The 13,863-nt window shown below is 42.2% G+C and overlaps 1 protein-coding gene across 7 annotated transcripts in view; it reads right to left on the bottom strand.

Moving 5' to 3' along the window:
* The window catches only part of LOC125463994 (rabphilin-3A-like), a 214,379-nt gene that overhangs the window by 90,455 nt on the left and 110,061 nt on the right, over positions 1-13,863 (bottom strand). For all 7 annotated transcript variants that reach the window (XM_059654974.1, XM_059654975.1, XM_059654979.1 and 4 more), the window contains 3 exons: positions 13,114-13,257; positions 12,067-12,196; positions 9,743-9,826 (listed from right to left, as the gene is read on the bottom strand). In XM_059654974.1, coding sequence (XP_059510957.1) covers positions 9,743-9,826; positions 12,067-12,196; positions 13,114-13,257 — 358 coding nt within the window. The remainder of the gene's footprint in view (positions 1-9,742; positions 9,827-12,066; positions 12,197-13,113; positions 13,258-13,863) is intronic.

The following is a 13,863-nucleotide window of genomic DNA, read 5'->3' as shown; positions in this document are numbered from 1 at the left end:
ATAGGTTGGTGAAGAAGGCTGAAAACAAGAAACGCTGGGAGATCACAGCAGGTCAGGCAACATCCATGGAGAAAAAGCAAGCTAATGTTTTCAGCCTAGATGACTGTTCATCAGAACCAGCATTTTTTGTTTTCAGTACAGATTTCAACATCTGCAGTAATCTGTTCCTGCATGGTGAAGAACACATCTGGCACACTTGCTCTTGTTGGTCAGTTCACTGAGTGTAAGAGTTGGAAGTCTTGTTATGGCTGTACAGGACATTGGTCAGGTCACTTTTGGAATACTGCATTCAATTCTGTCTCCCTGCCTTAGGAAGGATGTTGTGACAATTGAAAGGGTTCAAAAAAGATTTACAACAACATTACCGGGATTTGAGGCTTCGAGCTATATGGTGAGGCTGAATAGGCTGGGATTATTTTTCCTGGAGCATCGGACGCCGAGGAGTGAACTTATAGAAGGTCATAAAGCCATGAGGGGCATGGACTGGGCGAATAGCCAAGGTCTCTTCTATCGCATAGGGGAGTTGAAAACAAGATGGCATAGGTTTAAGGTGAGATGGGAAAGATTTAAGAGGGACCTAAGGGGCAATATTTTCACACAGAGGGTGGTGCACGTTTGGAATGAGCTGCCAGAGAAATTGGTGGAGGCTGGTAGAATTACATCATTTAAAAGACAGCTGGATGGGTATATGAAAAGGAAGGGTTCAGAGGGATAGGGGCCAAATGCTGGCAAATGGGACCAGATTAATTTAGGATATCTGGTTGGCATGGATAGTTGGGCCAAAGGGTCTGTTTCCATGCTGTCCATCTCTATGACTCTATGAACCAAAGTAATTTATTTACATATGGTGTGTAGGCAGTGGTTTTGAAGACCAGCTATCCTCTGTATTATGGGATGAGCTCAGGATTAGATGGGTAGGTAGTGGGTAATGTACATGGGCTATATTACATGCCTATGCCAAAAATACACAAGCTAGGGGCAAGTGATATCTAGCTTTTGATAACTGCAGTGGGTAGAATGGTCTGGTAACCATATTGAAGATGCACACAGAGTGTCTACTGAAGGGTTAATGGTCTCAGACAGCGAAGCAGCTGGTGTCATCTTATTGTTAAGAGTTTTGATAAAGGTGTGTCTCATTTAGTGGAAGTTGAGTGAAAAGTTTGCTTTTTGTCATTGACACACAGAGTATGGGGCCAGGACCCTAGAAGGGTAGTGAGACCCACCCCCAACTTCAAGAGTCTTACTCACACATTGGGACAATGAGCAGATTCCAGGTTGTAGGTTCTATGTGTGTCTTTCTCTATTGCTGCTCAGCACCTATTCCCAGTGATATTCAATTTGGGAAGATAGAATCACATACACCTTAAGGATCATCAAGAGGTTCACACTCACTTCAGAAAACCCAAATTATTCCATTTTCAGATCAGTGATTTACGTTGTAATGAATGTAACTTCACACATACAGCGAAGGAACAAGTGTGGTAAGCATCAACATTTTTATTGTGTAGTACCATATGGCCAATAAAAGGGTTTATTCAGTTACAGATTTATTGAGGAATGCAGTGGTGCTGTGAGAGTTCCTTTTATAATTTGACAAGGTGAGCAATGAGATTTCGTGCATAAGTATCTGCAGCACCAGCTCATTTGAGTGTGGTATCTGTTCTCTGGGGAGCAAAAGGCTCTGCTGAAATCTTTAATTCCATTTAAATCGAATTCCTATCCCCGAGGCAGCCTCACAGGGATCAATCCAGCTGCTATCCGAACAGTTTCACGTGGAATTCAGAGGTAGGGCTGATGTTTGGCTGAACTCCCCTCCTGATGACTTTCCTATTACCAGACTGTTCTGATCTGCCAGCTGAGAATGCCTTGTGGTGGCTGACTCTTCAGTCAAAACTGAAGCTTTGTTAGAAGAATCCTCAGCATCAGCCATGTTTTTTATTACATATTTCAAAGGGGCCACCGGTGATCAAATAAAATGTGATAAAATACATATGTGCGAATGAAATGAGTGCATAGGGGCTGGTTTCCCGGATCACCAAATCACCCCCTTTTTTTAACATGTGTACAATACACAGACTGAGGTCAGCCAGCTCGGAGTCTGTCCCCTCAAGTGAATCCCCAGTTTATATTGGTCAGCCTGGGCTCCTTGATTGGCTCAGGTTAACAACCACATTCAAGGATCTCATAGTCAACGAGATCCAACTGGTTCTAAGTATTACAGTAAAGAATGGATTTTTTTTGGGTGAATCCACCAGCAGGTCCCCCGCAGATTAAGTGATCTGAATGGGCTTGACAAGGTCCTGCATCCAGTCTTTTGCGTGAACTCCACCAAATCAGTATCTATACCTTTGTCCCAGGAGGACATTGAAATAGTGGCTGCTAGCAGGGTTCTCACATCTCATTTAAATGATCTGGAATGGGCTGGAAGCAGAGGGCAGACCAACTGGCCACATCCCACTAACCAGAATAATAATGGAAATTATTGGGAAGCACAAAGCTGGGGATGAGCAATTGCAGATCTAGTAGTCATAGGTCCTCTGTTAGTTAGATTTCTCCCATGTGCCCACAAACTGACCACTTCCCCCATTGCAAAAGGAGAAGGAAGCCAGCTGTGGGACATTGTGGGTTAACAGTAGAATGTTGGCTGGTGAGGTAACTTTTGGGAAAGTGATAAGTTTGCTGGTCCATTGGCAGGCTCACTGATGCGGCAGCTCCAATTTTAACTCTCAGGGCCATCAAGAATGGAGGAGTGAAGGGCCGAAGAGACCAGATTCCTTGTCATTGTACTGTGGCATTTTAGCTCTCAGGTTTCATTTACAGTTCTGGTTCCAGTCTCCTGTTTAAAAATTGAACACATGGTGTAAAATCCATTGAGCAGTAAACTAAGAAGTTGGATGGGAAGTGGGTGGCTAACACTGCTTGGAATCCAGTGGAATAGACATTAGCATAAGGGTGGGCCTGGTGGGGTCTTTCTAAGTAGGCTCCCAGTGGGAGACTAGTCTGGGGCCGAAAGGTTCAAAAATTCCTTGAAGGAAATTAACCAAAATGGTTGTGTGCCCAAGGTTGTGTGATGGTTGTTTTGGTTTTGCAACATTTCTCACCTTGTATTTCAAAGTGCAGAAGCATTACCAAGGCTATGATCCCAAGCTGTGTCAGCGTATTGCTAGTGATTGTTCAGCGTTTGCTGGTTTCATATGGTTACAACACTTGCAGAATGATCAGGAATTGTGAGACGCTTTGTTCCCCCAAGGAGTGACAATTCCTTAACAACAACAGAAAACTAGAACTAACTTATTTGAAAACCCAAACTTAAAAGTCACGGAGTCATTACATCGTAGAGGAAAGACATTCAGCCCATCAAGTACATGCCAGATGATGGTCTGTCCAATTTAAAACAAATATGTACTCATTCATGGTTTGTGCACATTGCTGGCTATGCTCGCGGTTATTGCGCTTGAGAAGGCAGTGGTGAGTTTCTACATTTTCCCAATGACTGATGTTAAGCTTACTGGCTTGTAGTTTGCTGCTATCTGTTTGCCTCCCTTTTTGAATAAAGGAGTTACATTGGCTATCTTCCAATCTAATGGGACTGTCCCTGATTCAAGGGATTTTTGGAAAATTAAAGCCAATGATCAATTATCTCACTAGCCACTTCTCTGAACATTGTGAGAAGAAATCCATCAGGACTGGACATTTGTCAGCCCACAGATCCTCAATGCAATTTCTCTGGTGATCGTAATTTTCCTGGGCTTCTCCTTCCATTCCATTTTATATTTATTGCTGTTTCTGGGATCATATTTGTGTGCTCTATAACAAAGACTGATGCAAAATAGCTGAACAATTTAACTGCCATTTCTTTACTTTCTATTACTGATTCTCCAGCTTTGTTTTCTATTGGACAAATGCTCACTTTGTTCAATATTTTCTTCTATAAATATTTACTCTTACCAACTGTTTTGTATTTCTAGCTGGGCTGCTTTCATTCTCTGATTTTTTTCTCCTTTTAGTATCTTTGGGGTACTCGTTGATGTCTTTCATATTCCATCCAGCTCTTTCTACAATTATAGACTCTTTCTTTTAGTTCGATACTTTCGTTAACATTCCTAATTAACCATGGACAGTGGATTCATCCCTTCAAATTATACTTACTTGTTGGAATATGTCTATTGTGTGCATTCTGAAATATCCCTGTAGAAGTCCCTTGACCTGTCCCTTCACCCAATTTGCCAATTTACGTCAAGCTTTATGTCCTCATAATTTTCTATTTAAATTTAAAGAATAGTCTCAGACCCACTCCTCTCTCCCTCACTGTTCAATGATATTATGGCCACTAACAAAGGTGCCATTAATCAAAACCAAAAACAGAAAATTGGTGGAAAAGCTCAGCAGGTCTGGTAACATCTTGGAGAGATATCAGAGTTAAATTATTAGGTTCAGTGATCCTTCCTCAGAACGTACCAATTATTAATCATTGTCATTAATCAATCCTATCTCATTGCACAATACCACATCTAATACGGATTTTCTCTCTGATTAGCTCCAGCAATGTGCTGTTCCAAGAACGATCCTCAAAATCTATGAATTTCTCATCAAGGCTCCCTTTGCATGAACTTTTCTATTCAATGCCCAAAATCTTATGGTTATTGCCATGACTTTCTGGTATGGTCTTATCAATTTCCTCCTTTATGACCCACCCTACCACATGATTATTGCTAGGAGCCTGCACAGCACTCCCTTGTCTTCACCATTTCTGTTTACGCTATCAGTTCACCTGTTTTGTTTGAATGTTACATACATTCAAATACAGAGTCTTCAGCTTTATCCTTTCATCATCTTTGTAAATTCTAACTTTAACTGATGGTTGACTCTTGGATTCATACTTTCTATCCCTTCCTGTCACTGTCTGTTCATCATTTCCTGTATTAGTACCTTTGTCCTTGCCTCCTCAGAACCCTGTCAACACCCTCACATTCTTCCAAAGTGCAGTAACTCAAACTAGATGCAATAATTATGACTGAACCTCAGCTTTGAAGGGGCTCAGCGTAACCTCTTGATGTGGTATTGTGCAATGAGATAGGACTGATTAATGACAATGATTAATAATTGGTAAGTTCTGAGGAATGGTCACCAATATCTCTAATTATCAAGCCTAATATTCATTATGCCTTGCTAACTATTCTTTCAGTCTCTTCTACCACCTTCAAGGATCTTGAAGAGCACCTACCAGTTATCTAAGTGACTCTGGTCCTGCTACTCTATAAGCCTCATTTTTATTTAAACCAGCCTTATGTATGGTTCTTCATCAATCACCTTTTTCAAAATCCATACAGAAAACATACATTGCTTCTTCCTCACTAACGTTCTCTGTTACTTCCTCAAAAAGTTCATTTGGATTAGTCAAGCACAGTTTGCCTTGTACAAATCTATGCTGGCTTCTAAACTAACACAAACCTCTCCAAGTGCCAGAGATAATGGCAAGCACCTGTTAGTTTGTTTCCCCCAATTATTGTTTCTAAACCTTAACCACCGTTGATGTTAAACCAGTGCTTCCCAAACGTTTTCCCCCTGTTATCCCATTTCACAACCTGAAAATTGTCGGTAAACCCTTCATATGGACTGAGAGAGGAGCAGTGCAGCTGCAATAACTTGGTCAGAACTCCAGAGCAGCCACTGCTGTCACTGAGCCTTCATCTCCAAAATTTTCAGCTCACAACCCATTTGGGGTTCCTACCCACACTGTGTGGGTAAGCTGACTAGAAACATGCAAAAAGTTTCAGTAAATTCTCGATCTCACTTACATCTTTTGCTTGTCCTACATGTTGCTATATCGGAATATAGCTGGTTCAGGAGCACAGGGGCAGCAGTGTGGGAAGGCACTTTATGACGGAAACAGGCTGCAAACACTCCTGTCATTTGAACCCACATCTTAAATGTTCCCACCAGCTAGATGGGTTAAAATGTGGGTTTCTGTTTGCCAGTCACAAAAAGATAATGATAAATGATGACGCATCAAATTATTTAAGCTAAACCCAAATATATTGTGAAGGGAGAGTTTTGAAGATATTTCCCATGGCTGTGTTCTCAGGTTGTGACAGTTTCATGGATGTGGTTTTTCCTGTTCTGCTAAATTGTGAACATTGTCTTTACAAAAATAAAACTACAAAGTTGCTACAAAGCCATGTTTTCAGTCCATGTCAGCTTGCTTGAAATAGTTGTTCAGATGTTATCTTCTGGCATATCAAGTTTGCAAAAAACTGGTATCATGACTGCACGAAATTATTAGCAGCTTTGTTATTTCCAAGGCAGTAACACAGAGCCACAAACCCATGAAAGTAGCAAGGAAAATATGACAGGCCCCCCTTTAAAACCCACTTTCTTAGAGAGAATTGATGTTACCTGACTTGCTGAATTTCTCCTGCATCTTCTGTTTTTTTATTTCTTGATTTCCAACATCAACAGTATTTTGTCTTTTTATTCAAGAAGTTAATTCACTGCCAATTCTTGTTAGAAAAGTACTGGAATCAAATAATTGCAGAACATTTGGAAAACCATTATATAATCAAGCAGAGGTCACATGGAAAATTGTGTCTGACTAATTGATTAGCATTTTATGAGGAAGTCTCAACCAGAGTGGAGAGAGGGGAACAAGTAGATATGTCATTTTTGGATTTACAAAAGGCTTTTGTCAAGTAACCTCACAAACATTTAAGTTAAGTCATAACAGCCCATGGTATTGGAGGTAGTGCAGTGGCATGGTTAGCAAATTGGCTAACAGTCAGAAAATAACCAATGGGGATAAGTGGTTCTTCTTCAGATTGGCAACCTGTGACCAGAACGGTTCCACGGAGGTCAGTGCTGGGACTACAACTGTTTACAGTATATATTAATGACCTGGAGGAAGCAAGTGAATGTACTGTAGCCAAACTTGCAGACAACACAAAAATAGGTGGAAAGGCAGATTGCAAGAGGGATACAAACAGTTTACAGATCAGGTTAAGTAAATAGGCAAGAAGTTGGTAAATGGAGTTTAATGTGAGAAAAAAAAATGCAAAGTTCATTTTGGAAGAGAGACAAAAGAACAAAATATGATTGAAATGGAGAAAACCTGCAGAAAGCCGCAACACAAAATGACTTGAGGGTAATAAAATGTGAGGCTGGATGAACACAGCAGGCCCATCAGCATCTCAGGAGCACAAAAGCTGACGTTTCGGGCCTGGACCCTTCTTCAGAGCTCTGAAGAAGGGTCCAGGCCCGAAACGTCAGCTTTTGTGCTCTTGAGATGCTGCTGGGCCTGCTGCGTTCATCCAGCCTCACATTTTATTATCTTGGATTCTCCAGCATCTGCAGTTCCCATTATCACTGATACAATTTTAACCTCACTGCGAAGCCTCTTCCAGGGATGCCTAACCTGAAGAAGTTACCCTCCTCCCTCCGGACAGTTCTGAAGAAGGGTCCAGGCCCGAAACGTCAGCTTTTGTGCTCCTGAGATGCTGCTGGGCCTGCTGTGTTCATCCAGCCTCACATTTTATTATCTTGGATTCTCCAGCATCTGCAGTTCCCATTATCAATAACTTGAGGGTACTTGTGCAGCAAACACAGAAAGCTAGCACACAGGTGCAGCAGGTAATCAGGAAGGCTAATGAAATGTTGGCCCTTATTTCAAGTGGTTCAATTATATGAAGTCTCACTCCAACTGTACAAGGTGCAAGTGAGACTGCATCTGAAGTACTGTGAGTAGTTTGGTTCCCTTATTTAAGGAAATATTCCATTTCATTGGAGGGAGTTCAGAGATGGTTCACTAGGATGATTCCTGAAATGGCGAAATTGTCTTATTAGTAAAGGCTAAACAGGTTATGACTCTAATCACTGGAGTTTGGAATAATGAGAAATGATCTCATTGACACACACCGGATTCTTAAGGGACTTGACCTCACAGGTCAATCTGGGAACTGAGGGTGTAGTCTCAGAAGAAAGAAGCGCCAATTTTAGACTGAGAAAAGGAGGAATTTCTTCTTTAAAAGGGTTGAGAGTTTTTGGAATTCCTGGTTACAGACAGCTGTAGGGGAAGAGTTCTTGTGCATATTTAGGACTGAGATAGATAGATTCTTGATCACTGGGGCCAGCAAGGGTCATGAAAAAAAAACGCAGGATAGTGGATGTGAGGAATGTCATAGATAGAGTCATGGAGTCATACAGCATGGAAACAGACCCTTTGGTCCAACGCTTGCATGCCAACCAAGTTTCACAACTAAACTAGTCCCACTTGCCAGCATTTGGCCCATATCCCTGTAAACCTTTCCTATACATGTAACTGTCCAAATATCTTTTAAATGTCATAACTGTACCTACATCTACCATGTCCTCTCAGTTCATTCCACAACCTTCTTTCTTCACTCACCTTAAAAATATGCCCCTTAATTTTGAACTTAAACCATGATAATTGAATGGTAGACCAGAACGGAGAGGCCAAACAAATAAAGCCCTGTCTTTATTTCTTACGGTCTTCTCTTCCAGTTGTGGCTTCCTTCTGCTCTTTTGCCTGATTGGATTTCCACTTTAATCTTTCGGCTTATTCACCTCCACTGCTTTCTATTTCCCTCCTAGTGTTTGATAAAGTGTATGCCAAAACTCACTGTCACAGCTATATTGCCTCCCTCAGTGATTGTCTCTGGCTCCACCAGTTCTGAGCAAGAGTCATATCAAATGTGAAATATTAACTCTGTTTCTTTCTCCACAAATGGTGCCACACCCTCTGGGTTTCTCCAACTATTTCTATTTGTAGGTTTCCAATATCCATGTTGCTTTTCTTTTCATCAAAGCAAAACCAGGATAGGTGCTGGGCATGAAGTCCCTGAGAATGAGGGATTATTCAATCCTAAAGTTATTTAAGAACAAAAGCAACAAGGCAGACAGCAAGGAAGGTGACAGTTGGGAAGCGTAGTGTGGACAGAATATAAGGATCAAGTGGTGAGGAGGGAAAGGATGGTGAATTGGAGTGTTCAATTGTGCAAGCTGTACCAGATGCAGATGTGGTTTCCAGTGTAATGCATTATTTTACTTCAGGTTATTTATGTTCCCTAGTGAGCTGATCAGTTTCAGCGGTGATGACAGAAAGAAGCATTAACCAGCAGGTCCTCACACTGCCTTCTGACAGTAATCCGGACAGTTCAGCCGCGATATTGACATGGCAACGACTGCTTCACAACAGCACCAGAGAGTCGGGCATAAACTGCACACTGAAAACCATGTGAAATGTTGAACCAGCTACGTCATTAAGGAAGAAGCAAAATACCTTGAAATTTAAAAAAAACAATTTGACCGTTTTTATTCATCAGAGTTAGTGGGAATTTTAACTGAATCTTACCTCCCAAATGTTTCAGAGTTATAAATTTCACTCATTTGCTTTCTTGCCAGCAAAACTTGATTCTTTGAAGTCTTCCTACAACAACAGCATCTACGGGAGGCCACCTATTTCACATACTAGCACCCTGAAAGCAGCAGGTGGGACCGTGCATGGTGATAGAGTTACGCAAGTTTTCCTTCTAATTATCTCCTCACAGATTCTGGAGCAGTGCCCAGTCTTTGCTCAGTTATGTTGCTCAAGTAAAATATCCCTGAGCTTTACAACACACGCCTGTTACACAAGCAATGCAATCCACGATCCGCAGACACAGCAGAGTACCAGTCTCTACGGACACTGGGAATTAGGAGAACCACAAGCATAGTGACCACAGGTGCCTACCTCTCGTTGCTCGCTGCAGATCTTGCACAGCCACAGTGTCTGAGGCCGTTTGGATGCTTCAATCCCACACTTGGTGCAGACATTCTGGAAGCAAAAGAGATCAATGACTGGCTCAGTTGTCACAAGTCAGGCAGAAAACTCCTCTACATGTGCCCACAACTAACTAAAAGGATGGGCTGTACCAAAGCCAGACCTGATGGGGAGGGAATAAAGACATCCTTTGCTTTGGGGTTGGGGGAGGGGTGGGTTTGCTGCTGGCTCTCAGTTATCCTCTAGTCCAGCTTGGGGAGGCGGTGCACCAGATAAAGCACATCTGGTCCATTCCCTCAACTGAATGAATTGATCTAGCCTGGTGCCGTAGTATGTATCATTACAGTCAACCTTAGTGCAAGTGATAGAAACAAGAAATATGGAACTCTCTCAACCTGATTCTTACCCTGGTCAATTGAGTGACATCCATTCCCCATGATCCTGTTAGAATCATGGAAATGTACAGCACAGAAAGAGGCCACAGTGCATCATGTCTCCCCCAGTCAAAAAGGCACCCAGCCTAATCCTACTTTCCAGCTATTGGTCCACAGCTTTGGCAGGCTATGGTACTGGAGATGCACTTCCAGATTGGCGATCTTTTCAATGAGCTGAGAGATTTTGCCTAAGCCTCCCGTCCAGGGAGCGTCAGAAGATTCCAATTAAAAGTGAAAGTCATCATAGGCTGTTGTCTCATCAGACAGAGGTGATTAGCTGTGTGGTTAACTTGAAGGCCTTAACACCTCAAGTGAGTTTCAGAAAGTGGGTCCTTCACAGTGACCCGAACTGGTACAGGGATTGAACTTGTGACGTTGGCATCACTCTACATTACAAACCAGCTACTGACCCCCAAGACTAATGCCGGGCTTTGTTGGAATGCCAGTTAACTGGGCAGTCAGCAGTCATGCTAACAGAGCAAGGGCAGGTCGCTTGGGAAGGAGATTGAGGGAGACTGCTGTTCTCATTTTTCTTCCCCGTCTGTACAATGGGATGCAGTGAAACCATTGAGAGATTTACTTTCTTTAATTTGCTGTTTTTAGTGCTGCTAACAAATTGGCATGCATCCCTGTGATACTTCAACAGAGTTGTGAACTAGCTTAGTGACTGTTAAAGTACTGCAGTTATGAATTTAACACAAAGCATCAGCCAATCATCTAAAAATAGCTCCCAGTAGAAACTGAACAAACATTTATTGCCCAATAAAACCATGATGGTATTGGAAATAGGAGGATTCACAAGGTAGCCCTCTGGGCCAGGTCCAGGTTCAACCCCCACCTGGTCATGGAGGTGTCACAACAGGGCGATTAAAATAAAATATAGAAGCAGGAGCTAGAGTCAGGAATTCTCTACGGTCTAGACTACATCTGTCTGCTTTATGCCAATACACCAACACAAATAGCTGTCAGGAGCTTTGAGTTCTTTGCAGCCTCAGACATCTTTCCCAATATCTCATCTCTCCCCTCCTCTGGAAGAGTGACACAGATTGCTGCTGAAGAGAAATTCAACAAACAGCAATTAATCTCAACTGTCAATGCTTCTTGCATTCAGGCTTTATACTGCAGGCAAAGACAGAGGCAGGTCTGCTGCAGCAGATGTACATGCTGCCACTCTCACTAATTAGGAAACATTTTCTAAAAGGTAAAAATTTGTTCCAGAAGCTGCAAGTATTTCGACTGTGACTTTAGTCATTCATACGGCAGAGGGAGGATTAGGGCCTGCTCGTGAGACAACAGCTGTGGAGCCCAGTTAAAGTGATGGCTTGAGGATTAGGATGGAGGAGCTGAGCTAGAAGCAGGAGCTGTTCCGAAGAACTTTATTGAGGTAAGACTGTCAGATGAACCTTGTTGTTTTATTTTTCTGGCTTTATATTTTATGTTTTAAGATGGCACCCAGAGTGGTGACACTAAATAACACATTTCACTGTATTTGTAATAAATACATGTGACAATAAATAAATCAAAGTGATTTGAATCCATTTCTGCAAACCATGAGGTAGCTGGATTACTATTCCAGTGACAGTACCAACACGCCCCCACCACCTCCCCACTCTATGTGTTTCAGATATTTTCCCAACCAAACTGTTCAGAGATGTCACTACACTCTGGAGGAGGTAGGACTTGAACCCAAGCCCCTTGCCAGAGGCAGGGACATTACCACTGCACCACAAGAGCCCTTTTATATGTACTTCAGTAAAACCCCACTGAAGTCCTCCACCTGCAGACGATTAGATATATAACTGACAATCCTGTTTCTCTGCTTCTTGCTGAGCCTGTTGCCCCACATCATGCATCAATTACCTTCTTGCAGTCTTCACACACTACTGCGTGTGAGCCCAGCAGACCCAGCTGCTCCCCACACAAGATGCAGCGAGATAAGCCATCGCCCAGGACGTTCTTTCGCATGTTGTCCAAACGATCCACGAGGCGCCTGAGCGTAAAACCCAAAAAGAAGCAGAGAGATCAATCACAGTAAAAACTGAAAGAACCGCAGACGCCATAAATCAGAAATGACAACAGAAGTCACTGGAAAAGCCCAGCGAGTCTGGCAGCAGCCGTGACGAGAAATCAGAGTTAACGTTTCGGGTCCGGTCACCCTTCCTCAGAACTGCTGCAAGACCCATGGAACTTTTCCACCTATTTCTGTTTTTGTTTCAGATAAATCAGTGTTTAGTTTCTCGCCAAGTGGTTTGGGCTGAATTTTCATTTTTTAAATCTAATGGACAAATAAATCGAATGAATCAGTTCATGTTTAACTGTGTAATATGGATTGACGCTGGCTGACAAATTTTGAATTAGTGGCTAATTCTAGACGTTTTCAATGGAAAGATAGAAACTAACAATTATTGATTACTTAAATTTATTGATAAAATAAAACAATAATTAACTTAGTTAAACGTAACAATTAAGAATCGAACTAATTAATGAATTATAAATATTAAGAAACATTTACTGTTGCTAAGTACTAATCCTTTGTTGGTGAAGAATTTGCAAGTAACCGTTATATGAGAATAATTAACAATGGCACAGTCCCTGCTCAGTCAGGTTATTCCCTGAGAACAAATTTTAAATATCTGGTGAGGGCTGTCCATGCAAAACCTTAATGCCTGATTTTTTTTTTGTCAGATGTTGCTAGACCTACTGTGCATTTTACATAATTATCAAAAATTACACCACTGAGGGAAACCATTCAGCCTGCCATGCCTGACAGCGCTGCTGCTTTGAACGAACAGTCGTGCCTCTCATTCCCAGTATTTATTGCTGAATTGGTCACTGTTCTGAGAAAAAGTCAATGTCCTGTGTGATGACACCCCCTCCACTGCTACCCACCAACTATGTTGGACTCACCGAATGCGTTCCTGCTCCATCTCCTCCATCTTCTCTGCTCGGGCAATCACCCTGTTGATAATTTCCTTTTCCTCCTCGGTCAGCTCCTCATTTTTCCGCTGCTTCTCCGTTTTGTTTGTGTGGACTGACCAGCCGGCCCCGAGTCTGTCATGGGTTTTCAGAGAGCATTTAAAGGCACGCCGACAAGCACACACTGAATATTTCTGACTTCAAAGGATGCTGGGCAATTACTTCCCCCAACAGGAGCTGATTGGCATACTCCCAGCTGGATAGAAGGAATGATTGTTCCCCCAGCCAATTACACAGGGCACGATCAATTCTTGCTCCGTACCTATACGAGGATCACACTTAAAGGGATGTTATCTGTGGGGAACACTTCTTATTCCTCCCATTTATTATGGACTACACTGACTTCTCTGGACTATAGTTCATTGCCAAGTGCCTTTTGGACCTGATACAAGAAACTGTCATGCCACCTACGTTCTCAGAGAGGGATTCTTTTCACTCAGACCGATCTCCATTTGAAGAGAAGCTTCATAGCCAAAATTAAACGTGACTCCAGTTCCAATCCAACACGGATGACCCTTCCCTTTAAAGTGGTCTAGCAAGCCACTCAGTTCTAAAAAGTTGCTTAAAAAAAGGAGTTAGTAAGGTTTTCATGCAAACGTAGGATATAGCAGCAGGATTAGGCCATTCAACCCATTGAGCCTGCTTTGCCTTCATGGCTGATCATCCAACTCAACATCCTGT

This window comes from Stegostoma tigrinum, chromosome 26 (assembly GCF_030684315.1).
Source record: "Stegostoma tigrinum isolate sSteTig4 chromosome 26, sSteTig4.hap1, whole genome shotgun sequence".
NCBI classification, from domain to species: domain Eukaryota; kingdom Metazoa; phylum Chordata; class Chondrichthyes; order Orectolobiformes; family Stegostomatidae; genus Stegostoma; species Stegostoma tigrinum.
Note: the sequence above shows the minus strand (reverse complement) of the source record. Positions and strands in the feature narration are given on the sequence as shown.